We start from the raw sequence: 27394 nt of genomic DNA on the forward strand, positions 1-27394 counted from the left end.
CATAAAAGTGGAATATACAGGCATGTTGTGTTATTTTAAAATATCTGAAATTATTATAGCATCGTGCAGAATCTTATGTCAAAAAAACCCAACAATCTATTCAATAATAATGAGAGAATCGAAATTTGTCATTTGTAGAATTTCAATCAAAATTTGTAAGACAATTTAAACACCATCATATATAGTGGATGAAGTGTTCATTGACTACTCACAAAAAATATGAACTTCAATGCGAAATCCAATTACAAATGTTGCCCGGATTCGGCTATCGAATCACTTGAGCCCCTCATATTTTACGAGGAAGTCACACCGAAACAAATGGTTGCTTTGAACGGTCACCCAAAATAAATATAATTGTAGCTAATTAAAAAGAAACAGCACATACGGCAACGGCATTATTCGTGTTGTTATTATGTCCTTCGAGTGGCTTGATCCAAAATCGCCCCACCGGTATTTTTGCATAAGGCATATGCTTCTGTTGAGAAAGTTCTTTATTGCCATTTCTCCATCAACTGGGCTAATGCATGGAATACTTTAAACAATGCACGGGAAAAACTGTAACTGTACACATGAATTGCAGGTTGAAGAAGAGAGAGAGAAGAAGGATCTCACATTTCATCTTCTTGATCTACTTTGGAACACTTCTTTGACCCATGTTTCGGGAGCCTTGCTTGTTTTATTCCAATATTCAATCTTGGAACTGCCGTCTTACATTTGGATAGTGAGACAAAAGCATGACCAACAGCCAGAATGCCTACTGCCAAAACTCGATGCACGGATTCCATAATAAATCTTAGGAGAATGTTGAGCCCGCAATGGAAAGATCTCCCATGATCTCAATCTCCTAATCAAGTTCTAGAATTTGTTACTCGTATGTTCCACAGGCTAACTTACATACTTCTCGTCTTTAGTTGGATCAAAATCTCAATGCGACTTCACCAAGTAGCCTATCGAGAAAGATGTGGTTGGTTTCATCCACAAACATGCAATCCAGCGCATCTCAAAACTTCATTGCCAACTGTAAATGTAACAGTAAAGCAAGTATTAGTGTCCTAACACATGATTTGTTTAAGTATATAATACACACAAACAACCTTTTGCATCACTTACCCTCCATGTAAGACAAATTAACATACAAGTGTATGTGCAGATCAAACTGTTCTGCAATCTATCCACGATATCCCTCCCATGCCTTTTTGTTTTCACATCTGGGACAAACTGTAGGAAAGGACAAGACTCATTGGGTGATTTTCATGCTTAGGGATCGCATTTCATTCCTCAAAACTGCTGAGATGTTACTAAGCCAATAAACCCAACCATTCTTGCCAGAGAAAGGGGTGGTGTAAATATTCAACAAATGTAAATGCCTGCTGAAGGTCCAGTAAAGTAGGTAGCAGGCATTTTCTTCCAATAAAGCTCTCAAAACAGCCACTTAGGACCCACCTGCCATAAAAAATAAACATCACCCTCAATATTAACGAATTTCTCAGGAGTGCCATGGCCAGTATGACGTGAAAAATAAAACCTGAAAATGGGACCACTTCTAATGTGTTTATAGAATCACAGGAATGCTAGTAGAATATACAACTGAAAGGTGCAGTGGGGGTTGATTGCAAATTTAACAAAACGAGTAAGAGACTTCAAAGTAAGTTGTTAATAGCAAACGATGAAAACAACTATCGTTCTCCATAACAAAATTAGCAAGTATCTACTTCTTACAGAGACCAATAAAAGAGTGCTACAATTATTAAGTCAGCCCTTTTCCACACTGCTATTTCCCAGCAATTGCAGCACAAAATTTTATACAACAAGAAAGTATTTACAATATATCTTCACTGTACTGGCTCCTAAAAGATAGCATAAATAAACAGCTGCAGATCAGCAAAACCAAAAAAAAAAAAAGTTATTTATATAGCTTGTCATTACAAGAAATCATTTTTTTATGGATATAAGACACCAGCTAATTTTATTGGCAACAGTAACTTCACGGGGCAAATTGGCACTGATAGTGTCGTGGTGAGTTTCATGTGGACGGATATGAACAAGCCGCATATATCAATAACCACCACCTTGTTACAAAACACAAATGCTCGTTATTTATTTATTTTGGATCAAATACTGATCTTGAAAATATATCCAAGTAGCATTCAGGTATTGCCCTTGGAGAGTAACTTAAATATTATAAAACCTAAAAGTTCATTTTTCAGCTCAAATGTGAATAAATTTACCAATATTTTTTGTGGCTGAACGTCAGTGCATTGATTTTCCGATCATGTTACATCATTTTTCCGGTAATCTCGGTTAATTCAAACCCTCTATTTAGCATCTCTTCCATCCATATTCTTGCCTCTGCAGTCCGGCCAACTTTGGCTAAACCATGCACAATTATATCATAAGTCCATTTATTTGGCACATATCCTTTTTCAACTAATTTATCAAAAAATTCACAAGCACAATCCATTCCTTTCATGCTTAATCTTCTCAACAGCATATTGTTAGTATATATGTCAATAGGGAAGCATTGCTCAATCAGCTTTTCCACATCTTCGACGTCATATCTTTCTTCAGCACAGCCAGAAAAAACACCAATCACATGCCCCAACATCCAACTCACAGGTGGTAAATTTTGTTTATGACTCGCGTAAGACCAAGCATCATATAATTTCCTACCTTTCAATGCATGTAACAGAAAAACGTTACCAATAAAGGATGAAATTGGGCGACCAATTCGAGTCATATTATTGACCGTATCTACAGCTTTATCAAAATGCCCCATTTCACAAGATATCTTTATAAGTTCCTCGTAACATTCAATAGTTGGTCTTAACTTGGTTGCCAGCATCTTGTCCAATATTTGTGATGCATGCTCAGGTCTTTTGGCTTTGCAAAGACCAATAATCATGGTGTGCCACAGCTTTCTCTTTTTCCTTCTCGTGGACAAACCATGGAATAAATGGAAAGCATGAGCAATGTTTCCGTTCCTTAGATAACTATTTAACAGCAGGATCTCAGACTTGAAGTCTGGTTTAAGACCAGTTCTACCCATCAATTCATATACTTGCATAGCAAATTCAGGCTTCTTTGCTTGCCCTGCACCATAAATGAAGAAGTTGTAGATTCTCTGTCTGGATGATCCTCGATGAACCAAAAGCATCTCAAGTAGTCGGAAAAATTGCTTCTCTGGGTCATCCATTCGGCACAAGCAGCAAATGACATCTCTAACCAATTTTCTAGCTGGGCTATATCCTTTTTCTTGCATTTCAATAAGTAATCTGGCCGCAACATCTCCTCTACTTGACTTACTAAAGCCATTAATCAGGCTCTCGTAAGCACTCCTCTGAGATGGTTTATTTAATCTATTGAGCAGGCTGTGTATCAAGTATCCTTCTTCAACCCTCCTCACCCTACAAAGAGCCGATATGAACTTGCTCACAAAATTATTGGGCATTATATCCCGGTCTAATGCGAAAAGAACCAACTCCTTCATCTTATCAAGCTGCCCTTCTCTGCAAAGAGCATCACCTATAATGGATAAGGTCTTCAGCCCGGGCAAATAACCCTGTTCTACAGAATTTCTCAACACAGGATACGCTTCTTCAACACCGCCATCACCCAAGAGAGTGTTGATAAGATAATTATACGTCATACTACTAACAGACAGGCCAAACTCCTCCCTTGAATCGTACAAGCCCATCGCAATGTCCATCCTTCCCACCTTGCATAAAAAACACATGATAGCATTCATGGTGATATTATCTGGTGCAATTTCACTCTCTTTCATCTCCTCCAACAAATCGTACACTTCCTCTAGCCTATTCTCCCTCAAAAGCCTACAAATCAGTATGTTATAACGCAAAACATCCGGAACATACCCCTCAACCGCCTGTTTATCTTTCAAAAACTCTAGTGCACCATCCAACTTCCCCACACGGATAAGACTCACTATCCATGTGTCATAAGCTTGCTCCATCGATACGAAACCCATCCTTCGAAACTCCTCAACTATCAAAGCAGCCCTATCAAATTGATGATTCTTGCACAAGGCGTCTACATAGGTAGTCACAGCATCCCCATTCAATTCTGCTCTATTATCTGCAGCAAGACGACGCAAATAAGCCTCACCCTTCTCTAACTCATTCTGCTTACAGTAACTCTTTATCACGATTGAATGAGTGAACTCATTCTGATATCCCCGGGCTTTAATCTGATTTGCAATCGTCTCCACCACATCAAAATAACCCTCCTCTACAAGCGAATTCATAAGCACATGGTACGCGAAGCCATCCAAGTCATAGCCTTGGAAACGCATTCTGCCAAACAGTTGGAGGGCGGTCTCGGGTTTACCAGCTAAAGCATAACCAATCACCAACACATTAACATATCTAACTTTATAAATGTATCTCTGCTTCATATAATTCTGCAAGAAGTCTAACAATACCGACATAAGCTTGGCCTTGGACAAAATCCGGAAGATGGCATTGAAAGTGGTTCTCGTATGGTGGAACCCCGGCTGCCGACCCGCCCAATCGAACAGTTTCAAGCAAGAAAGAATGTCGTTCTTCTGGTAACTCAACAAATCAAGAAGCAGGGCCTCGGAAAGGCTTAAATTCAATCGAGAGAGGGCTGCATCAGTGGAGGCATCATCGTGGGTGCGGAGGATTTGGAATACACGGTCGAAAATGGGGTCCCTCCGGGACATGAACCAATCACGGAACTGAGAGATGATGTCGTTGGGATGTATACTCGATGGGAATCGATCAGAAGTGGTGGGATTAGAAGGGCTGACGAGATACGATGGAGATGCATAATTGGACTGCGGTTGCGCCGCCGATAGGAGAGCTGCGGGGGTCTTCTTGACGGAGGCGGACGAAGGAGAGTGGAGGAAGGCTCGCATCGCCATAGCCGGTTTCCTTCTTTTGCTCAGCATGGCTTTGGCTTTGGCTTTGGCTTTGGCACAGGGGAAATGGGAACCGAGAGCTGTTGGAGTATGAGCTCTCAATTGGATCTTCAATTAGGCTCCGATTCCCCATTTATGGTTCCGAACCGGGTCCAAGATTTAGGCCCAACTAATTTAAATTTAAAATTTATCTTATCCCTCCAATGAATTGGATCAACTCGTGAACACAAGTCAAACGTTATATAACATGTGGTCATTGGGGAGGAATTGTTCGAAAGAAACCGATGAAAATCAAACTTTCGAAAAATACCCTCGGCAAATTTAGTTTATTCTAACTAGTTTCTAGTTTTGACATTTAACCGGTGAGTTTATAACTAACGAACTATAACTCATTATTGTTTTTTTTTCCCCAAAATCGCCTATTGTGGCGGAGGCTTAGAAGTTAGATTCGACAATTCATTACATTTTGGCACAATAGCACAATTTTTTTCGGCATACGAGATATGATTTTCCATTAAAGGTTGACAAGGGAGAAAAATGAATGAATTATTTGACCGAAGTGATGGGATGAAATTACTTGGTTTTTATTCAATAGTTGATCTTGCTCCTATAATTATTTTGAATTTATAAAAGAGTTTTAAAGAATAAGGATAATATTTCTTCAATCTCCAATTTTTCCTTTAAATGTGTATGAATCATAGATGAGAAGGTAACAAAATGAATAAAATATTAAATAGTTTTTTGTCATTACTTTTAAATTCATCAAGTTCCATTTACTATATTTAAGTTTGTATTTTGTACTATCATTTTTTTTTTTTATTTTTTTGAAGTAAAAGAGGAGGTTGTTACAATTAGATCTCGAAGTCGAGACCTCGTCTGCCACTTGAGACATTGGTATCGGATGAGTTTACATATCATCGACATCATCGATCTATTATTATTAGTTCGAAAATTGTGTAAAATTGAGTTAAATATAGTATAAATAAATAAATGTTTCTAAATCTAATTAAATATGGTTTTATTTGCTAGTTGTTTTATGTTAAATATAGAATAAATTACTGTTACATTATAAAATAGTAAAATATTATGTGATATTGTCGACACAGTTTTTCATTTAAATATCAGTACATTATTATAAACTTGATATCAGCTCGATTTGGGTCGATCGGTTGAGTGGCTTTTCATAATGTTTGATCACCCTTGGAAAATGGAGCAACTTTTTTACCATTTCTGAACAAAGAAAGATTTTATGAAGACATAAAAAATAAGGGGGGAAGGTTTAAAATATGTTCAAATTTGATTGGTACTTTAGTAGAAGATGTAGCATTTGGTTTAGTAGAAGATGTAGCATGACATAAACTAAGGGAGTATTTGCAAAATATTATTTTTTTTAGAAGTGATTAAATTTATAAATTATAAAAAAAGTTAAGAAAAATCAAAAGTTGGTAGTGTTTGAAAACAAATGTGAAAATCTAAAAATCAAAGTTGGGTAGTGTTTGATAAATAAGTGCTTAAAATGATTTTAACATTGATCTTTTTATTAAAATCATTTTTGGAGGATCATATTCACAACATGACTAGTTTTTGGATTATTAAGTTAAACATAAGCTAACACATAATTTTAATTTAAAAAACACACAAAAATTATTTTTCTAAGCCAAAATCTAATAATCATTTTTTTAACAATTACAAACACTCTATAACAAAATTTTATCCCAATTTAGCGGCAACCTTTACTATTTGCAGTTGCAGGATTTTATTTTTATAATCACCATCATTTTCCTATTTTTCACTATGAAATTTTAAAGAAAATTATTTTCCTATAACGCAGCACCCGTCTAATAGAAAAAGTCAGCTTTAATTTTTAAATTTCAAAACTCCTTGACCAATTCGGTGACTTAGTCCAACGTCTTCCTTGTACAGAGGAATTAGTTTAGGAGTTTGTTTGTAATCTTTTGTATATAATTACATTATTGAAATGAGAATACAACACACAATTTCACCATTCTCTGTATCTCCCTTGTGGTATCAAAGCCATAACTTTTTTTCCTTCGTCTCATCATGGCAACCACCGATTCTACCCACAATACAATTGCTTCACAAAACAATTTAGTTAGCTTCAATGTTGCTGCCCAAACTCCATTAAAACTCACCTTCTTACCGTCTGCCCGATAGCCACTATATTAATAAATAGCATCTTTCAAAGAAAATTGTTCCATGGCATATGAGTTCTTTTATTTATTAAACATGCATCTTTATGACAACTACATGATTTGCAAAATATATGAAACTTCTTTACAGTGTGTTTGGATGTCTAAAAAATAAAATTTAGAATTGGATTTAGATTTGGAATTGGATTTGGATTTTAAAATCCATGGAATTAAAATTCCATTATGTGTTTGGCAAAAAGTTAAAATATATTTTAAAATTTGATAGTATAAATTTTGGATAAATAATATTTTAACTTTTTGAAATCCTATGAAATCTCACCAAATACCAATCCCGTTTTGAAATCTCCAGTTGCCAAACACTAAAACGATATTTTTAATTTCAAATCCCGTCCAATTCCCGTGATCCAAACACAGTGTTAATATTTTTTAAATGTCCCCGTTATCAATGTGTTCCATTTATTTTTGTGGAAAATAAAATAAAAACTCATATATGGCCTTTCATGTGAGAAAAAGATGACTCTTACCTAATTACATTTTGTGCAAAAAAAAAAAAAATTATATATAAATCTCTCTAATTGTCTCAATTTGTCAAGAAGAGCAACTCATGAAAATAAATTTTGGAACTTCAAATTTACACCTCAGAACCTAAAGAAAGGATGCACAAACATAATTTGAAACGTTATTTCAAGGCAAACACAAAAATTTATCAATCCAAAAACAGTATTCAGTTACAAGGTAAGATGTGTTTTTCTGCTGCAAATTTATAAATTTTGTCTGTAAAATTTAAAATAGTTATTTCAACAGACATTTCAAGTTAAGTTTCTAGCGCAAATATACAGCCTTTGAAACTACACTGAGGATCAACCATTTCCTTATCGCGGCCAGTTAATGCATTTAAGATTTAGAACTAAATTCCCAGAAAATGTTAATTCCTAATTCTGTTTTGAAAATTAGTAGAAAACATATTTGGTTGATTTCAGATAAACAGACCAAACAGAAAGCCGATCAAATTTCAAACTTGAGGTTCCTTGGTGATATTACGTTGGTGCTCTTCAAGAACCTGAACTCCTGGCTTTTCTTTGCCATTGCCAGATACGGCTATCTTGTGGATTCGTTCTTGAATCTTCGTCACGCCTTCATGCACAGGTTCGATGGCCTGATTTATGGTCAACACTACATCCTCAACAACCTGCAGTTCACAAATTATTAGCGTAAAAGTTTAGGTAACAGCACTTTCTATGCAGGTCATGTGACCAGTAGAAGAGCCAGAAATTTGAGTCAGCGAGGCAAAATTCATACCTTTTATCTACGTATATGCAAAGTTATTTGAATCAACTGGAAAATCTAAGAGAATCTATGTGTTCCTAGTGTTTTAGAAATTGAAGGGTGATGGAGGATCTGACCTTTTGTCCTCCTTCGACGACGATGTCCTGAACGCTCTCTTTCACGCTTGTTCCCGGGGCCTTAACCTCGGTTTCTTTCTTTTCAACAAGTGCTGGTTTTTCCTCGTCTCCTTCTTTCACCTTAACAACAGCTTTTGTTTCTTGTGTGGTAATCTTTCCATAGTCGGATGGTAGCACGACATGATATGGTTTTGCGGAGAAGACAAAGATGTGAGCAATAGCTGCAATGGCCATCTGGCCCCAGGACAAATAATGTATATTGAATCTCCCAAACAAATATATAAAATAGCAAATATGTATTCACTTGAATGTTAAATCAGATATCATATCCATATCTTGATATCTTAATTTCCATAGCTAGTACCTCTATGCATATTAGAAAATCTTGCATTCCGGTTTTAAATTTCCCGTCGTTGGGCAAAATTCTGAAAGAACATAGCAAGACAATGCCCACACCTTGCCACCATGTTGCAAATACAATAGCCTTAAAGCTAATGAATTTTGCAAGTGGTCGTATCGGCGCTAGTTTTTCATGTGCTACGTTATAAAATTGAACGAGGCAATACAATGCCCACATCTGACTGAAATTCAATACGACTGTTATATATGGATACCTGCAAGAATGAGAGAGAGTTAGGCCTGTAAACTAGGCAAAAACTAAAAAAAAAATTGAAGAGAAAAAAAAGTAAGCATAAAACAAAGTGCCCCCACAATGAGTTACATACAAGCGACTTAAAAGAACGCCAAATAAATATGATTTTATTAGAGAATGGCAAGATAGCATACCCATAGTACCACTTAAATTGCCCATCGCCATACACTCCGCATAGCTCGAGAACGATGGTCAAGAATGCACATAGAGTCTTCAAAATCATCTGTGCAAGTCGGAGACAAATATAATTATGTCAACAAGGGGAAAAAACAACTGAGAGTATGGCAGGGGCATTTACATATTGTACAAGACCAAATTTTATGATTGTGAACAGGTCTTTCCCAAGCACATGCGGTCGGCGGACAAAGTTGCAATACTTTCTCTGTTCCAGTCGAGGATCCTTTTTTCCCTCCAGCAACGGCTTGCTGATCTGTTTCTTTGCTTCATTTTCAAGAAAATCTAGGACCCTCAGTTCACCACCTATTGCATTTTATGGTGAGACGAGCAAAAGATAAATCTTCAGAGCAGAGTTCAAAATAAATTGATATATCATAACATATCGGACATAAATTTAAGGATTCATTTGATTTACAAGATTAAGTGTGCAAGTTATTTGTTAAATTCAAATAACATTAAAACACTAGCATCAAAGTCATAGAAATACAAGAATTTATGACCAGAATAAGGTAGCAGAAATCTATCAAATGCGAAAAAGGCAAGCGTATAATTCCTGAATTTTCAGAGCTCAAAACCGGTAGAACTATGCCATACTTACCAAGGCATTCAATCAAGTAGCTTCCAAAAGCATAAAGGGCAAATGCTTCATAGCAGCTTCTCAATATGTCACAAGCAAGAGATAGCTTCGGGTAGCACAATGATATGATCTAGAAAAACAGGTTATAGATTGCATAACATAATTAATCAACCAAATATGTGAATAAGCTGATAAATGTGCAAAAACAATAAAAAAATTCACCTAAACAGAATTCCAGTCATTCCATTTTTATTTGTAGTTACTTTTGGATTGAGTTTTCTTTTGGATGAAGATTTGGCTGATTGTGTTTCTGATCTCTACCATTCTTACTTGAATAATGATGATATGTTTCTGATAGTTGTATGGTTACTAGGACATTGCTTGTCAAAGGTGAAAATAGAAAATTAAAAGCAGTAATGACTTGAGTAAACATGAGGTAAGCCTGACTTAAGAAGAATTGTCACGATCCCAACACGACACACTCCTTAATGAACAATACATACGAGTTGCATGCATACATGCAGATATAAAATATAAAGATTGTTTAAACATTTATCTCGATAAACTTTATTTAATTTATTTTTATAAAAAGAAGATCTAGATTCTAGATGTATGGAGTGTAGAAAATATTTCATACTAAAAACTCAAAATTTTGTACCAGATGAACATTCACTGATTGTTAAATTTTGTGTATTAATGATTTCCAAAATTGTTTCTTGTATCATTTATTTAAAATTGAGCTCAATTCAAAAGTCCACGTTTGAGACCCCAAATTAGTTATACAGAATACGGATGTTTTTGCACCCTTGAAGTGGTGATAAATGTATGATAAACATTTGATTCTGTAATTGTACTTCATTATCTTTTTGGTCAAAGTTGGGATTGACCCGAGTTTTGAGATTATGAATTTGGAGTTCTCTTGATATATAGAGAGATATTCATAAATCTAATTACTGGAGAGAAGGAACACCGTACACAAGACTTTACAAAAAAGATGGACTTCTCTCATTCACTACACGCAGGCTTGAAGAAAATAAGAACGAAAAACCAAGTAGTATACCAATAATAGGATAAAAACAGAAAAACTCACTGATTCAGTTGCATATGCTGGGACCATAAAAATAACAGCAACGATCCATTTTTGCTCCTGCAACATAACCAACATGAGATGATGAAAATTTGAAGTAGAATTTATCATTGAAGCAAACAAGAAGGTGAAGAACTAACTGCAGGGTTGTTATATGTTCTGAGGTGTCGAAACGTCAAGAAAAGAGAAAGGATCAATGATATGAAAACAAAGAATCCAGCAATAATGATGGCCGGCACGTGAAGATGTCTATACGGATGTTCAAATGGAAACAAGTAGGTTGATTCCATGCCACATGCATCTTCTGCGGCAGTCTCTTTATACTTGTGATTTCAAGGTTACCATTACCTGGAAAAATCAATACCATTTAACCGATTAAAGAGGCAGAAACTTTTATTCAGAGAGACTCTAAGCCGATCATTGTGACACAGAATTGCTTCTAACGAATGGGCAGCAAGTAGCATATTTACATGACACGAAAAACCAAGGGCAATTGTCAGGATGGGTAAGAAAAATCATCGCATCAACCAAAAAATTCTCGACAAGGTATATTTCTCGAAAAAGTTCTGTGTATAAGACATAAACAACATCACTCATTAAAATTAAAATTCTAAATCCACAATGGAGTGAAAATTCCTCTTGTAATTTTATAATGCAGGTTTTCCCCCTGCATGTAATTCCTATATAACACAACTTCTGCTTAAAACTACATCCTCCGATAAGCAATTATGAATTCCATTTTGGAAGCTAGGCAACTATAGATTTCAGACTTTACAATGTACATAAGAAACTTCAGCTCACTACTTGATGCTGAGAAATTCCTTTATTCTCCGAGACTAGGGGTCGGAACTCATGTCGGGTCTGAATGCTAGTTTAGGACCATTCGGAATTGTCATATGGCATAGAAGCAAAGAAATGAACTGGAAACTACTAGTATCTTGAGATAACAAGCTCTAACATCATCATTGAATTAAGGATCAAGGTCTTTGGAAAAACTACTTGAGTAAAGTAAAAGGAACAGTAGACAGCAAATTTATATAGTTGGCCAAAAACTTTAAATTTTTTTGCATTTCGTCATGAAATCAACTTTAGTCCCCATCGAACTATGGATAATGTCACAATCACAGTTATTATTAAAGTTACAGGCTGAATTTATCCTACAAATTTACACTTCAAAATCATTCAACCGAGATCACATCTTAATGCAGTTAAAACACTATACATTCGCCAAAAGACCAAAATTTCTAACAGGAACCATCAACAAGCAAATAAGCCACTGATTCAGAGCGAATAACACCAAATTGAAGATTGCACGTGGTTTAGTGGCTGCTAAATCTCGATTTACGAAAGCGGAAAACACGAATCTGCCAACATAAATGTACATATACATACTGTCCCAAATTCAGGCAGTGAAATCCCAACAGCGTTCGCTCCAGAAATCTGAAATCCCCTTGATTGCGGAAACTGAGAATTTTGCAGACAGAAACGAAAGCTTGTATGGGTTTTGATCGTTGGTTGGTTGGTTGGTGGTGTCTTGCATGAAAAATCGACACGTTTCGGCAGAGGGGACACGTTGACGTTTGGGCTCCAAATCCCAAAAATGGTGTAATCGGGTCGAAATGTTCTACACAAATCCACGACCAACTCGACTAAACTCGGGACCGAATATGTTCAAATACACACGGAGTATGATCTTTGATTCCCGAATATTGTGGTCACGGGTGGGAAAAAATATTGAATTTTTGGTATATTGAGGTTATACTATCGAAAAAATATCGAATTTATCTTATTTTTTATATACAGTTTTTTTTATACGGTACGATAATGATACCAGTCTTTTAGGTAACAGTATGAAATTTGAAAATTTCGATATATACCGGTATATCGAAATATTATATAAAAATTTAAAAATATATAATATTTTTAAATAATAAATTTATAAATAAGGTTTTTTTTTTTTTTTATAAAACGGTATATACCGATACCGTATCGAAATATCGGTATATCTTAAAATTTCGGTATAATCGATACCCTAGTTATATGTACCGAAATTTTTGGTATTCCAAAATGTTCGGTACGGTATCGGTATAAAAAAATTATATATCGTAATTTTCGGTACAATATAAGATACGATATATATTTTTTGGTACGATACGATATGGTATGACACCCAATGCGTGAAAGTTAGAAGTTACAATTAGAGATGATAGTAATGATAATCATTTAGCCAGTTAAAAAAATTACATATAGAGTAACATTATAGAGATGCAATCAGGACCAAATGAAAATTTCCCGATAATTAATACAAAATGTTGAATCCGATATTTTGGTGATAACAAACAACAACTCATTGTATAGGAATGTGCTGCCAACCATTGTATTTCAGGAATCTACTACAACTTCTACCGGAAGCTTGTCAACCGCCTTTGCCCTCGACCGGCTGAAGTCACAAGCCTATCGACTGGCTATCAAAACCAGCAGAGGATAAATCTATCTACCGGAAGCTTGTCAACCGCCTTTATCTCTCGACCGGTTGAAGTCACAAGCTTATCGACTGGTTATTCAAACCAGCAGAGGACAAATATCTCTACCGGTAGAATGCCAACTGCCTATCTAGATATCTCGAGACAAGTACCTGTGAGAAGATGTTCTTTGCAGGATCCTTTATTAAAAGCAGAACCGGCGTTTCAGAAGATTTGTTGACTCCTGCAAATCAAGACAACAGGTTGTACCAAAATGGCAAAAACACAGAATGACTGCAGATAAAGCATTCGACCGTTTATTCCAGTTTTGGACCCTGGAAGTTGTCTGCAGTGTACGATCCTCATGCAGAATCATCAATGCATTTATGAGCATTAAATGTGCATTCAATGCAGCATCAGAACGTTCAAAATAAAGACGTTGATGATTGACCTATATAAAGGGAAGATTGCTCAAAAAGAGAACAACAACAAGAACAACAACAAGTGATACGAGACAACGAAGAGAGACAAGCAACTCAGAAAAATTTCAATCACTTGACTAATATCAAAAGTCCTCATCTGATATACTTGAGCACACTTACAAGATCATTCATCTGCTGCTCAAATAAACCCTCGCCTACAGTTCACATATCTGATCGTCAAGGATCATCCTAGGGTTTTCAAGCCTCTCGACCGCTCTGCAGTTTGAGAAGCTCAACTCAACTATACTCAGTGTTGAAGAGACTTGAAGCTGCTCTGAAAGCTTCCACCAGTCTGATAAGAACTGAGAATCTTATCTGTGTAAATCTAGGAGTTTCGGATTAGGCATTGGATAAGTCCTAAGTCTGAAGTGGGTGTATTACAAGACGTTGTAATAACCAAAGTCTTCTAGTGAATTCCTTCCTAAGTGGAAGAAGGGGAGACGTAGAAGGATTAAGCCTTCGAACTTCCATAAAATCGTGCTTTAGCATTTACTGCCATTTATCTTACATCCTGCTCATACATTGCATTATAAACTTTGCATCACTAAAACCTCTGAACTATTTCCGCACTATTTAAGTTGTTCAAAACGTTTTAGAAGTTGAGAAAACTGATTAAGTGAACTAAACCTCACTTGATCATTTTAAAGAAGAAGAAGAAGAAAAGTTTCAGAGTGTATTCACCCCCCCTCTACCCTCTGAACCGATCCCAACAAGTGGTATCAGAGCGGGTTCCTTTCTCAACTGCTGATCTGAAGTTTTCAAATCATGACTTCTTTCAACAGAATTCCTATGTTTTCTAAAGAAGAGTATGATGATTGGAAAATTCGCATGCAGGCACATCTTGCAGCACAGGATGATGACATGCTATATGTCATAACAGACGGTCCTATCAAAATTATGAAGGTCAACCCAGCTCTAGCCGATGGTGCAGGACAAATGATTGAGAAACCAAGAGCTGAGTGGACCACTGAGGACAAAAAGAAGGCCAATCTTGACAATGTGGCCCGGGACATCCTATACAAAACACTGGACAAGAATATGTTCAGCAAAATCAAGTCATGTTCCACAGCAAAGGAGATTTGGGAGAAGCTCACTCAGCTGTGTGAAGGGAATGACCAGACAAAGGAAAACAAGCTCACTCTGGCCATTCAAAAATATGACAACGCCAAAATGAAGCCAGGGGAAACCATGGCTGAATTTGATGAACGGTTCAGTAGTATCATCTGTGATCTTATTGCTTTAGGTAAAACTTATACTAACCGTGAAATTGCTGTGAAGGTTATGAGAGCTCTGCCCAAAGAATGGGAGATCAAGACAGTGGCCATGAGAGAGTCAAAAGACTTGAGCAAGGTTGAACTGCATGATCTCTTTGCAGATCTCAAAGCCTATGAGTTCGAGCTCAACATGAGAACAGAAGATGAACCATCTACTTCTCAACCAACCAAGGCCTTAACCTCAACCGTGATATGTCCACCGGTCGAGGAAGCTCCAAAGAGATCAGCTGAGCAAATCAGCAATGAAGCCATGACACTCTTTGTCAAGAAATTTGGTAAATTTATGCGTAAAAACAATTCTAAATTTAAAAATTATCATAAATCGGACCATACAAACGATGGTCCTACTTGTTTTAACTGTGGAAAGCAGGCCACTTCATTGCAGACTGCACCAAGCCTAAGAACAATGATCAGAAGCAATTCTCCGAAAGAAGAAGGGGTAAGGAGGATAAAAGGACGTTTAGAAAAGGAAGAGACCAAAGGGTTCTAGTAGCAGACGAAAGCAAAAGCAAGTGGGCTGAGTCTGACTCTGACAACTCCAATACCGGAAGCTCTTCAGATGACAGCGATGATGAAAAAGTGGAATGCCTTATGGCCGACATCGAAGAAGAAGCTGAGGAGGTATTTGACTTTGGCTCACCTGAATTTACTCACAGTGATTTAGTTACTGCTTTACACGAAATGGCTAATGAATACAAAGCATTATCCAAGGAGTTCGAGGAAGTAAAGGCAGAAAGAGCTGACCTAAAAGATAAGTCAAGCAAATCAAGCTGCATGCAGCAAAAAGAGCTTGATGGTCTTAAGGTCAAGCTAAGTCTGCTGGCTACTGAGAACGACACCTTGAAAAGAGTATTCCAAGCTACCTTGATTGAGAATAAAAAACTACTTGAAACCATTAAGGCTTGGAATAAATCTTCGGTAACCATTGACAAGATTCAAGAAATCCAAAGACCGGTACATGATAAAACCGGTCTAGGGTTTGGAACAAATGAACAGTCTATGGAATCCTGTATTCAGTCAAGCCTGGACAAAGGCAATCTTAACAAAATAAGATTTGTCAGGTCCAACACGATATATGAACACGATAAGTGCAGCTTTGACAAAAATCAGAAAGTATCGAACGAACGAAGCTCTAAGCATAGAGGGCTGGGATATGTGGATCCCCAGACCTCTAATCAAAGAGGAACTTGGATCAAACCAAAACCTAATGAAAGAAGAAAGGGAAACCAATCTAATTTCAAAAGGCCATGGAATGAGTCTAACTACTCTAAGAAAAGATGGTCAAAGGAGAAGCCTTACCAGTACTTTAATTGCAGGCCAGTTCAAAAGAGGTACAGGCTAACTGATGAAAATAAAAAAGGCAAGCAGCACACAGCAACCTCACAAGCACACACATTTACTGCCTATCGACCGCACAGATTTCTGGACACACACACGGGCAAACCTGTAAGGGTGTTCCAGGTGTGGGTCCCGAAAGGGCTAATCCGACCTGGACCCTACTAGATATGGGTACCAAAAGTTCTTCACTCTTTGCAGGTACTAAAAGTCCAAACGGCGAGAAAACCACTTCTATCAAGGACACTACCTGGTATTTAGATAGCGGTTGCTCACGACACATGACAGGGAATCCAGAACTTCTAACAGAAGTGGTGTTGTGCAAAGGACCAAAGATCAGCTTTGGAGACAACTCCAAAGGTAAAAACCGTGGGTAAGGGTAAGATCATCCATGGTAACATCATTATTAAAGATGTGTTACTTGTTGACAAACTATGCTATAATTTGATAAGTATTAGTCAACTATGTGACAATGATCATTCGGTCGAGTTTCACAAACACACTTGCCTCATAAAAAATGACAAAGGTGAGACTCTTATGACCGGTGTACGAGACCTAAACACCTACAAGGTAAACTGGTCTTGCTCACATATTTCTTCACCTACTTGTCTTACTGCTCATCATGATAAACATTGGTTGTGGCATAAGCGGTTAAATCATCTAAATTTTAAGTCCATTTTTAACTTGAGGAAGCATGATTTGGTTTCTGGTCTGCCCGAAGGAGATTTTATAAAAGACAAAGTTTGTCCTGCTTGTCAACTAGGAAAGCAGGTGAGAGCAACTTTTAAAAATAAAGGGTGTATGTCTTCTTCCAAATGTTTAGACTTACTTCACATGGACCTATTTGGTCCTATACCAGTAAGAAGCATAGGGGGAATGAGATATGCTCTTGTTGTTATAGATGACTTTTCTCGATTTACTTGGGTCATCTTTCTCTCTTCAAAAGATCAAACTGCACCTCACCTGATTAAGCTTTTTAAACGCTTGCAAAATGAACAATCTACTGTGATAGATAGAATCAGGAGTGATAGAGGGACTGAATTTTTAAACACCACTCTTATGACTTATCTAGATGATCAGGGAATCAAGCATGAGTTGTCAGCTGCTAGATCCCCACAGCAAAATGGGGTGGCTGAAAGAAGGAACCGTACTTTAAAAGAAGCAGCCAGAACTATGATTGCTGATTCAAATGTTTCTCAAAGACTTTGGGCAGAAGCAGTTAACACAGCTTGCTATACTCAAAACAGATCTATGATTAATAAACGATTTAACAAAACTCCATATGAGATCTGGAATGGCACAAAACCTGATATTTCTTATTTCAAAATTTTTGGGTGCAAATGCTTTATCCACAACAATGGCAAAAACCATTTGACAGCCTTCGATGCCAAAGCAGACGAAGGAACTTTTATTGGTTACTCAGCCGTTAGCAGAGCTTATCGAGTGTTCAATCAAAGATCACTAACGGTCGAGGAAACCATTCATGTTGTTTTTGATGAATCTACTCTATGTACAGAACAAACTCAAGGGAGCATAAATGATCTGAGTCACAGACTGGAAAACACAAATCTACAGGAAGAGAGTGACAGTGATCTATATCCTCCAAAGAAGGATGATCCAGTTCCCTCTACCGGGTATGATCAAACAAGGCCAGAAGTGGATCCACCGGTTGATAACAATCCTCCAGCCAATGATGATCCAGTAAACGAGGACGTTCATCAACCAATTGATGACAACCCTTTAGGGAATTATTTTAGGTGGAACAAAGATCATCCACCTGGGTTGGTCATAGGTGACCCTTCTGCTCCTCGAAAAACGCGTGGTCAAATGATTAATGAATTCTTGCATGCCGCTTTCATATCTCAGGTAGAACCCAAGAAAATAGATGAAGCTCTATCAGATGCCAGCTGGATTGAAGCTATGCAAGAAGAGTTGAATCAATTCACCCGCAACAATGTTTGGCATCTAGTTCCTCGACCGAAAAATCAAAATGTGATTGGAACTAGATGGGTGTTTCGTAACAAGCTCGATGAACATGGCACTGTTGTGCGTAACAAAGCTCGACTTGTTGCTCAAGGATTCAGACAAGAAGAAGGCATAGACTTTGAGGAATCTTTCGCGCCAGTTGCAAGACTAGAAGCAATCCGCATCTTTCTTGCTTATGCAGCCTTCAAGAATTTTAAAGTTTATCAAATGGATGTGAAGTCTGCATTCCTCAATGGTCTACTTCAAGAAGAGGTGTGCGTTGAACAACCACCAGGTTTTGTCAATCCTACTCATCCTCAATATATCTATAAACTTGACAAAGCTCTCTATGGATTAAAACAAGCACCGCGTGCTTGGTATGACACTTTGCTAAAATTTTTACTGGAACATGATTTCCAAATTGGAACGGTCGATAAGACCCTGTTTAAATTTGTAAAAGGTGATCATGTGTTACTAGTACAAATTTATGTTGATGACATTATATTTGGGTCAACTAACCCCAAGTTGTGCTCAAAGTTCTCTAAACTGATGAAGGAGAAGTTTGAAATGAGCATGATGGGCGAGCTAAACTTCTTTCTTGGACTTCAAGTAAAGCAACTTGAAACTGGAATATTCATCAATCAGTCCAAGTATGCCAAGGAATTGGTAAAGAAGTTTGGAATGGAACAATGCTCAACTGTATCTACCCCCATGAGTACATCAATTAAGCTTGATAAAGATGAAGGGGGAATTCCGGTCGAGGTAACCATGTATCGAGGCCTTATTGGTTCACTGCTCTATTTGACTGCCAGTCGACCGGATATCATGTATTCAGTTTGTTTATGTGCTAGATTTCAAGCCGCACCTAAGCAATCTCATTTCATTGCTACCAAACGAATACTTAAATATATTAAAGGAACTACTAATGTGGGTCTTTGGTATCCCAAAGATTCAAATCTTAATCTTATTGGCTATTCAGATGCAGATTATGCAGGTTGTAGAATTGATCGCAAAAGTACAAGTGGCACATGTCAATTCCTTGGAGATAGACTAATTTCGTGGTCAAGTAAGAAGCAGACATCAATTGCTACCTCGACCGCCGAAGCAGAATACCTTGCTGCTGGCAGCTGTTGTGCTCAAATACTCTGGATTCAACAGCAGCTTAATGATTATGGGATTCGGTCGAGTGAAGCTCCAATCTACTGTGACAATACAAGTGCCATAGCCATCACTCACAATCCAGTGATGCACTCTCGGACAAAGCACATTGATGTCAGGCATCACTTTATCCGAGATCATGTCTTAAAGAAGGAAATCAGGCTGGAATACATCTCTACCGATCAGCAAGCAGCAGACATATTCACCAAGCCTCTACCGGACGCTAAGTTTTCATATTTTCGAAATATTCTTGGCTTAGTAGATTTAAGTTAGTATGCATGTGTTTAGGGGGAATGATTGTCAATATGACATTAATAGATTAGCTGTTACGTTGCCATTAATATTGGCATATCATCCGCCTTTAACTAGTCTCTGACAGGCTTCGTACTAGCAGCTTGGTGCTTTGAACCAAATGACATTAATTGGGCGCCGTGATTATGCTCTTCAAAACTTTTTGAATTTCAAAAATACTTTTCATGACATCACCCTATGGCCCATAGGTTCCTATATACTTCTTTACACTCGTATATCAATCTTTCACCTTTGCTAAAAACTTTCATATTGTATTAAACGCTCCATCGAATTACTCTCAAGCTTTTGCTTACTCTTTGCTCGAGTTATTATCTACAGATATCATGTCGATCCAGAAGACTTGCCTCGCCATCAACTTTGATTCCGTTGTTAAGGCAAACAACGCAGGAATAACTGAGGTCTTCACCATGCTTGAAGCCTCTGGACTGAAGAAATTTCTGGAATGCAGCGCCATCTGCGATTTGCCTGTTCTGAAGGAGTTCTTCGCAACCGCTCAAATCGAGCATGGGACTATCAAATGCTTGATCAAGACAGAGGTCTACTCCTTCAATCAGAAGTTCTTCGCCAGCACATTTGATCTGCCCTCCAGGGGTTTGACAAAATGCACGGATCTTCCAGATGGTAACTGCTCTTATTGGTTGAAGGAGTTCTCAACTACTGATGCTCCGATCAAACTGCCGGCCCAGAAGACATCTCTCAAAGCTCCATTCAGGCTACTGACTAATATCGTGGCCAAGAATCTTCTGGCCAAGGCTGGATCTTACGACAAGGTGACGCTGGAAAAATTTCAATACATGGCTTGTATTGCTATCAACATAAACTGGTCAGACATTCTGTTCAATATTCTATGTGAAATGATCAGGGGCAAAGGGCAATCCGAGGGATTTGCTTTGCAAATCTGCCACATCTTGGGCGTCCTTGGAGTGGACTTTTCCAAGACTGAGCCTCTGCATCCCACCAAATGGCTCAACAAGTCTACGATTCTCAAATTCCTGAACAAGAAAGAGACTGCGGTCGACACCTTGCCCTCAACCGCAAAGGTTATTGCTATCCCTCAACCGCTTTCAACGGTTTCGGTCGTGGCCAAACCAGTCCATACCAAAAAGTCTGCCAAGCGTCAACTGATCATCGAATCTGACTCTGAAGATGAATCACGTGAGAATGTTCCACTGATTCAAGCTTTCAGCAGGTCATCCCCTTCGGTCTCCAAAGCAGCTGTGTCATCCACGCCTGCAGGCGAGAAGAAGAGGCAGCACAAGAAGCTAAAGTCTCTTTCTGGACTTGCTCCTACCCTGCCAACGGTCGAGACTACTACCGTTGTTGCTTCTACTGCTCCTCGTCCTACAAAAGGTGTGATAATCCGGGAAGGTGCCTCATCAGCTCCTGAGGTCACTCTAGCTGATCCCAAAGACAAAGGGAAAGGTGTGATGATCTACACACCCAAGGCTCAACCAGCAGCTACGATAGAACTCAATATGATCATCTCTCACGTGCTCCGTACTGTCAAGCGTCATCTACAACGTTTTGACAGATGGCATCACTCCCGCACTCACTTGACACTCGCTCAAATATTTCCTAAATGGAAATCTCTAAACGTCATTGAGCAGAAGATGCTTCTATTTGCTGATACTGAAGACATCGTGGAGGCTCTGGGAAGAAGACATCTCATAGACTTGAAGCTTCGAGGAAGCCTGCTATCACTGCTAATTAATGAGCGTGTCAAGAATTTCAAATCCAAGAGTCCTACCGCTGCCGATGACTTTGTGATTTTGACTGGACTACAGGATAGTCTACGTCAAATCACTCAACTACTTCAGCACTTCCAAGCTCTCAACAATGTCAAAACACCAGCTTCAGCAGCCTGTTTGCAAGCTTATGTGCTGGAAGCACAAGTGATGATGAAAACCTTTCTCACTCAAGATCAGGGTGAAGAAGACGTCTATGCTCTCCCTTCTTCAGATGGGATTCTGACCGATCTCATCACTGCTGACCTCTTTCAATCATATGCTCTAAGATCGAGTGTAGCAGCATCTTCATCGGTCGACCCCTCCTCAACCGCAGTCCAAGCAGTTACTCAACCGGAAGCAGTTGTGATTGCTCACTCCTCTCCCGTGACGACCGCTCACACTTCTCCCGGTCATTCACAAGATGTTTTAGAAGTGGTTGCACAAGAGATACCTGTCACCTCTGTGACAGAGGCTCCTTGCAGTAGTGAAGCAACAGTGCCCCCAACGGAGATATCAAGCACTATTGTATCACCTGCATCTCCAGAACAGCAAGTGACTGATGCTGATCCAGCACTTCAACCGTCTCCATCTACTGAAAAGTTTATGGAAGATCTCATTATGGATGAACCAAGTGCTGATCCTGGTACTCCACCAACCATATTGGCTGCAGTCGAAACTATTACATCTCCAACTGTACCATTATTGGAAGGTCCATCGGGTAGCTCTCCAGCAAGTTCACCCGCACCACATCATCGTGAGTCTAGCCCGGTTTCACCAAGAAATGACTCAGAAGGGCAAATGATTCAGACTGATGATTCTTTAATTGAAGCCATGGCCGCAGCTCTAGATCATACCTTGATAAATCGGCTTCATGAGCTCATGCAAACGGTTAGGTCCTTCTCTCAAGACATAACAAACTCATCCTTATCGGTCGATAATTCACGCCAGACGATGATTCGGCATTTCGAGACCGTGTCTCGAGACCTTGCTCGTCTGTCCACAGAGATCACTAATCATCATCGCACTCAAATCAACACGCTCTCTACCGTCTCCGAACAAGTTATCCGATCCGAAAATCGCCTTCATAAGCAGTTGAATGATCGGATGGACACTATGCAAGCCACTCTACTTGCTCAAATCGATGCAAAAATAGACACTATGCAAGCCTGCCTTGGCACTCAACTCACTGAGGTCATCCTTCGGCTCAACCAAGGTGATGCCAAAAAGGGGGAAGAAGAGCAACGTAGAGCAGCAGAGGCAAGAAGACGTGAAGAAGAGTCCAGAAGAAAAGAAGAAGCCGACAGAAGAAGAAGAGAAGGCGATAGGTCAGGAGGAGCCAGTTGGTTCAAAAGATGAACAACTTATCTCTTCTTTACTTATCACAGCCGCATCTTTTTTTCTGTAGGTGTAATAAAAATGTTTATTGTACTTAATGAAATTCATTCTCTCAATGAAGTTCATTTTAATGCTTTCATATTGTTCTTGGAGCACTTAAGTTTTGTCATCACCAAAAAGGGGGAAATTGTTGAATCCGATATTTTGGTGATAACAAACAACAACTCATTGTATAGGAATGTGCTGCCAACCATTGTATTTCAGGAATCTACTACAACTTCTACCGGAAGCTTGTCAACCGCCTTTGCCCTCGACCGGCTGAAGTCACAAGCCTATCGACTGGCTATCAAAACCAGCAGAGGATAAATCTATCTACCGGAAGCTTGTCAACCGCCTTTATCTCTCGACCGGTTGAAGTCACAAGCTTATCGACTGGTTACTCAAACCAGCAGAGGACAAATATCTCTACCGGTAGAATGCCAACTGCCTATCTAGATATCTCGAGACAAGTGCCTGTGACAAGATGTTCTTTGCAGGATCCTTTATTAAAAGCAGAACCGGCGTTTCAGAAGATTTGTTGACTCCTGCAAATCAAGACAACAGGTTGTACCAAAATGGCAAAAACACAGAATGACTGCAGATAAAGCATTCGACCGTTTATTCCAGTTTTGGACCCTGGAAGTTGTCTGCAGTGTACGATCCTCATGCAGAATCATCAATGCATTTATGAGCATTAAATGTGCATTCAATGCAGCATCAGAACGTTCAAAATAAAGACGTTGATGATTGACCTATATAAAGGGAAGATTGCTCAAAAAGAGAACAACAACAAGAACAACAACAAGTGATACGAGACAACGAAGAGAGACAAGAAACTCAGAAAAATTTCAATCACTTGACTAATATCAAAAGTCCTCATCTGATATACTTGAGCACACTTACAAGATCATTCATCTGCTGCTCAAATAAACCCTCGCCTACAGTTCACATATCTGATCGTCAAGGATCATCCTAGGGTTTTCAAGCCTCTCGACCGCTCTGCAGTTTGAGAAGCTCAACTCAACTATACTCAGTGTTGAAGAGACTTGAAGCTGCTCTGAAAGCTTCCACCAGTCTGATAAGAACTGAGAATCTTATCTGTGTAAATCTAGGAGTTTCGGATTAGGCATTGGATAAGTCCTAAGTCTGAAGTGGGTGTATTACAAGACGTTGTAATAACCAAAGTCTTCTAGTGAATTCCTTCCTAAGTGGAAGAAGGGGAGACGTAGAAGGATTAAGCCTTCGAACTTCCATAAAATCGTGCTTTAGCATTTACTGCCATTTATCTTACATCCTGCTCATACATTGCATTATAAACTTTGCATCACTAAAACCTCTGAACTATTTCCGCACTATTTAAGTTGTTCAAAACGTTTTAGAAGTTGAGAAAACTGATTAAGTGAACTAAACCTCACTTGATCATTTTAAAGAAGAAGAAGAAAAGTTTCAGAGTGTATTCACCCCCCCTCTACCCTCTGAACCGATCCCAACACAAAATATTATGCTGAAAAAATACAAAATATTCAAATTAAAGTGTCACCAGTTGGATACTTGGATTAATTGATTCTAGTGGAAGACTTCAGTTGAGTCGCGAGTTTATTAACCAAATTTTATCTTATTACAATAGGGAAATTATATTTTAGAATATTCGATAGAAATATAGATATTGATCACCTAAATTGAAGCACACGATAGTGAACAAATTGCAATCTGAAATATATCATGAGTAACATCTAGCTGCTAAATTCTTCAAAAAGCTGAATCAATGAATTCTTGTTCAAGCATTCATGCATCTCTCAAAATGGAAAAAGAAAATGGGATTCAGCTGTACTTTTTTTTCTAATCGAGAAAACCATTACCATTTTCTTGCTAGAATCCTCTCCTTTGGATTGAAACAAAATATGATCTATCAAGAATATATCTGCCTTAAACATGCACTTCCTCTATACTTCTTATGGCTTCCCTCATCTCGATCCTGGAATCATGATCACTTTCCGTGCAAGCTGCACCAATGCACAGCATCTTCTCCATTTGATCGACCGGAGCCGAGTCGTTCAAAATCCCGGGATCAATCAGTTCGGCCACTCTTCCCTCAGAAATAGCCTGCCTCACCCATTGCACCACATCAGTGCCACCCTTCTGGTTGTTCAAGTACTGAGAAGGGAACTTCCCACTCATCACTTCAAGAATGACTATTCCCAGGCAGTAAACGTCGTTTTTCGGGGAGAGTTGCTGGTATAGCACGGCTTCAGGGCACTTGTAAGCGAAAAGGGCTTGAACCGAGTGAGTGTTGCTGATCAACGAGTACAAGGCGTAGTCGGTGAGAAGAGGCTCGTAGGTTGATGACAGAAGAATGTTGCTAGACTTGAGGTTTCCATGTGGAAGTTCGTAGTTTGCAAACTCGGTGTGTAGGTATCCCATTCCCCGAGCCACTCCTTTAATGATTTTCAGGCGAATAGGCCAGTTTAGTTCCGAATGCACCTCGCCACGGTCGCCTAGAATTCGAGGGGATCACATTTTCAATGTCATTTGATGCTTTTGAAACCAATGTAACAATGAATCATGGATATATCAAGAAAAGATAACATATGACCTATATCTTACCATGTAGCAGGAAGAGTAAGCTGCCTTTCTCCACATACTCCGAAACCAGCAGCTTCTCTTCTTTCCTGAAATGGTAAGCCAATGGTGGCAAGACGTTGCGGTGCCTTATCCGTCCTAGTCTTCGGATCTCTGTGTCGAATGAATCTTTGTTCAGCTTATTCATGTCTCTCAATCTCTTTACGACTACAGTCACTCCAACTCCAAGATGCGCTTTGTACGCCGAGCCTAAGCCGCCACTCCCAAGTACCTCAGCAGCAGCCTTCATCAAATCTTGCAGCCCGAATACGCCTCTTTCTTCGTTGATCATCACGAGGTCACAATCGGATTTCCCTTGGTTCGAACCCCTCCTTGAGGAATGGCTTCTCGAATTGTAACTTCCAACTTTCCTACTCGAGTTAAGGTTCCTTCTGTTGCTGCTAGGTATGTGCACTTGAACTACCTCATCCATGTTTTCTTTCCCTAGTACACTGAAGTTTTCTTCTGTTTTCTTGGCCTTGAAAAGTATAGTCACCAACAAGAGGGCAACCACTACGCCTAATATCACCCATGTCGCGCTTGAGTTCGACTCTTTTGGCACCGTCGGCTGGTCTGTGCTCGTGCATTGCTTGGAGATGACTGCTCCACAGAGGTCAGGATTACCGTCGAACGCGGTTTTGAATCTTGCCATGGTTGGAGGGATTTCTCCTTGCAGCTTATTGTGTGACAAGTCTATTTGTACCAGAGTATCTTGAGCAAATGGAGGGATAGATCCTGAAAACTCGTTGTTTTGCAGCTGAAGAACCATGAGATTTTTGAGTTTGGTTAAGGATTCTGGAATTTTACCCGAAAACTTGTTTCTTGCAAGCTCAACTTTCTTGAGCAACCCCATATTGTCAAAGAATCCCAGAGGAATCTCCCCTGAAAACTGATTCCCTGATAAAAACAGAGATTTCAATGCCGTGAGGCGATTGAAATCCGGCATTGGACCCGAGAAACTATTGTTCTCCAAGCTAATGGCCCGAAGCGACTCGAGATTTCCCAACGACTCGATATCTATATCTCCAGCATCACCCGCCAGGCCAAGATTCATCAGAAATAAGCCTGACACGGTTTTATAGCCTGTTTCACTACAATCTACACCTACCCATTTCTTCGAACGGTCACACGGATTCGTGCCTCTGATCCATGTCGAATCCAGGGATGACGAAACTTTTAATTCCTCTTTGAATTCAAGAAGAGGAACATCCTCTCCTATGGAAAGAGACCGCGTATTTAAAGAGAAGATGAGGAGGGAAATGAGGAGAAAGTGAACGCCAACCATGTTCGTGTAATGGTATCGAAGAAACATTCCTGTCTAGACCTCCGGCCTGATGAGGCTCCGGCTGCTGTTTGAAGAGCCTGAAATTTTCTCTGAATATTTTTTTAGGAGGGTGTTTTTTGTGGTTTTGTTTGTTTTGGACTTTGGAATAATGTGTCATGATGACTATTAGATGCTGGTCTAGTTTTGGGTTGAAATGAACAAATAATTGGTGATGGAAAATCTTGCAACTTGTTAAGAGAGATCGAATTTGAGCTGTGAGGTACAGTGAGAGGTGAAGCTTGTGTTGACATTTTCAGATGGAGCAGAGAGATTTTCGGTACAAGTCATGCCTATTTTCACTCCTATCTTATTTATAGAAAATTTTCTTTATAAATATGACTTTTTAAGTAAATGTGATCTTATGTTCACCAATTCTCATGAAGTTAGAACACTGAATT

General features: G+C 38.8%; 3 protein-coding genes across 5 annotated transcripts; all 3 read right to left on the reverse strand.

Annotated features, from left to right (window-relative positions):
- Positions 1–218: 218 nt before the first annotated feature.
- On the reverse strand, positions 219–4977 carry LOC140887502 (pentatricopeptide repeat-containing protein At1g71210, mitochondrial). 3 transcript variants are annotated; one of them, XM_073294764.1, is made up of 4 exons: positions 2229–4977; positions 1111–1443; positions 613–1018; positions 219–512 (listed from the first exon to the last, which is right to left on the reverse strand). In XM_073294764.1, the coding sequence occupies exon 1, from the start codon at positions 4925–4927 to the stop codon at positions 2276–2278; it is 2652 nt and encodes an 883-aa protein (XP_073150865.1). In that variant the 5' UTR covers positions 4928–4977; the 3' UTR covers positions 219–512; positions 613–1018; positions 1111–1443; positions 2229–2275. The 3 variants fall into 3 exon arrangements, with proteins under 3 accessions (XP_073150865.1, XP_073150866.1, XP_073150864.1); XM_073294765.1 differs by having other exon boundaries at positions 219–517; XM_073294763.1 differs by having other exon boundaries at positions 219–1018.
- Positions 4978–7829: 2852 nt separating this feature from the next.
- LOC140892150 (protein LAZ1 homolog 2) lies at positions 7830–12583 on the reverse strand. The gene is made up of 9 exons (XM_073300916.1): positions 12357–12583; positions 11105–11312; positions 10968–11024; positions 9899–10007; positions 9422–9603; positions 9258–9346; positions 8836–9085; positions 8472–8705; positions 7830–8257 (listed from the first exon to the last, which is right to left on the reverse strand). The coding sequence occupies exons 2-9, from the start codon at positions 11252–11254 to the stop codon at positions 8081–8083; spliced, it is 1248 nt and encodes a 415-aa protein (XP_073157017.1). The 5' UTR covers positions 11255–11312; positions 12357–12583; the 3' UTR covers positions 7830–8080.
- A 12304-nt stretch (positions 12584–24887) lies between these two features.
- Positions 24888–27274, reverse strand: LOC140890913 (pollen receptor-like kinase 3). The gene is made up of 2 exons (XM_073299069.1): positions 25658–27274; positions 24888–25548 (listed from the first exon to the last, which is right to left on the reverse strand). The coding sequence occupies exons 1-2, from the start codon at positions 26982–26984 to the stop codon at positions 24980–24982; spliced, it is 1896 nt and encodes a 631-aa protein (XP_073155170.1). The 5' UTR covers positions 26985–27274; the 3' UTR covers positions 24888–24979.
- Between the last annotated feature and the right edge of the window lie 120 nt (positions 27275–27394).

The sequence above is a fragment of the Henckelia pumila genome, chromosome 3 (assembly GCF_033568475.1).
Source record: "Henckelia pumila isolate YLH828 chromosome 3, ASM3356847v2, whole genome shotgun sequence".
Lineage (NCBI taxonomy): Eukaryota > Viridiplantae > Streptophyta > Magnoliopsida > Lamiales > Gesneriaceae > Henckelia > Henckelia pumila.

Excerpts from the sequence above, each read along its gene's own strand:
- LOC140890913 (XM_073299069.1), bottom strand. The coding sequence starts at position 26,984 with ATGTTTCTTCGATACCATTACACGAACATGGTTGGCGTTCACTTTCTC. Across the intron at positions 25,549-25,657 it reads CTTACTCTTCCTGCTACATG|GCGACCGTGGCGAGGTGCAT; the intron begins GTAAGATATAGG and ends CTCGAATTCTAG.
- LOC140887502 (XM_073294764.1), bottom strand. The coding sequence starts at position 4,927 with ATGCTGAGCAAAAGAAGGAAACCGGCTATGGCGATGCGAGCCTTCCTC.
- LOC140892150 (XM_073300916.1), bottom strand. The coding sequence starts at position 11,254 with ATGGAATCAACCTACTTGTTTCCATTTGAACATCCGTATAGACATCTT. Across the intron at positions 10,008-10,967 it reads CAGCATATGCAACTGAATCA|ATCATATCATTGTGCTACCC; the intron begins GTGAGTTTTTCT and ends CTGTTTTTCTAG. Across the intron at positions 8,258-8,471 it reads TCGTCGAAGGAGGACAAAAG|GTTGTTGAGGATGTAGTGTT; the intron begins GTCAGATCCTCC and ends TGTGAACTGCAG.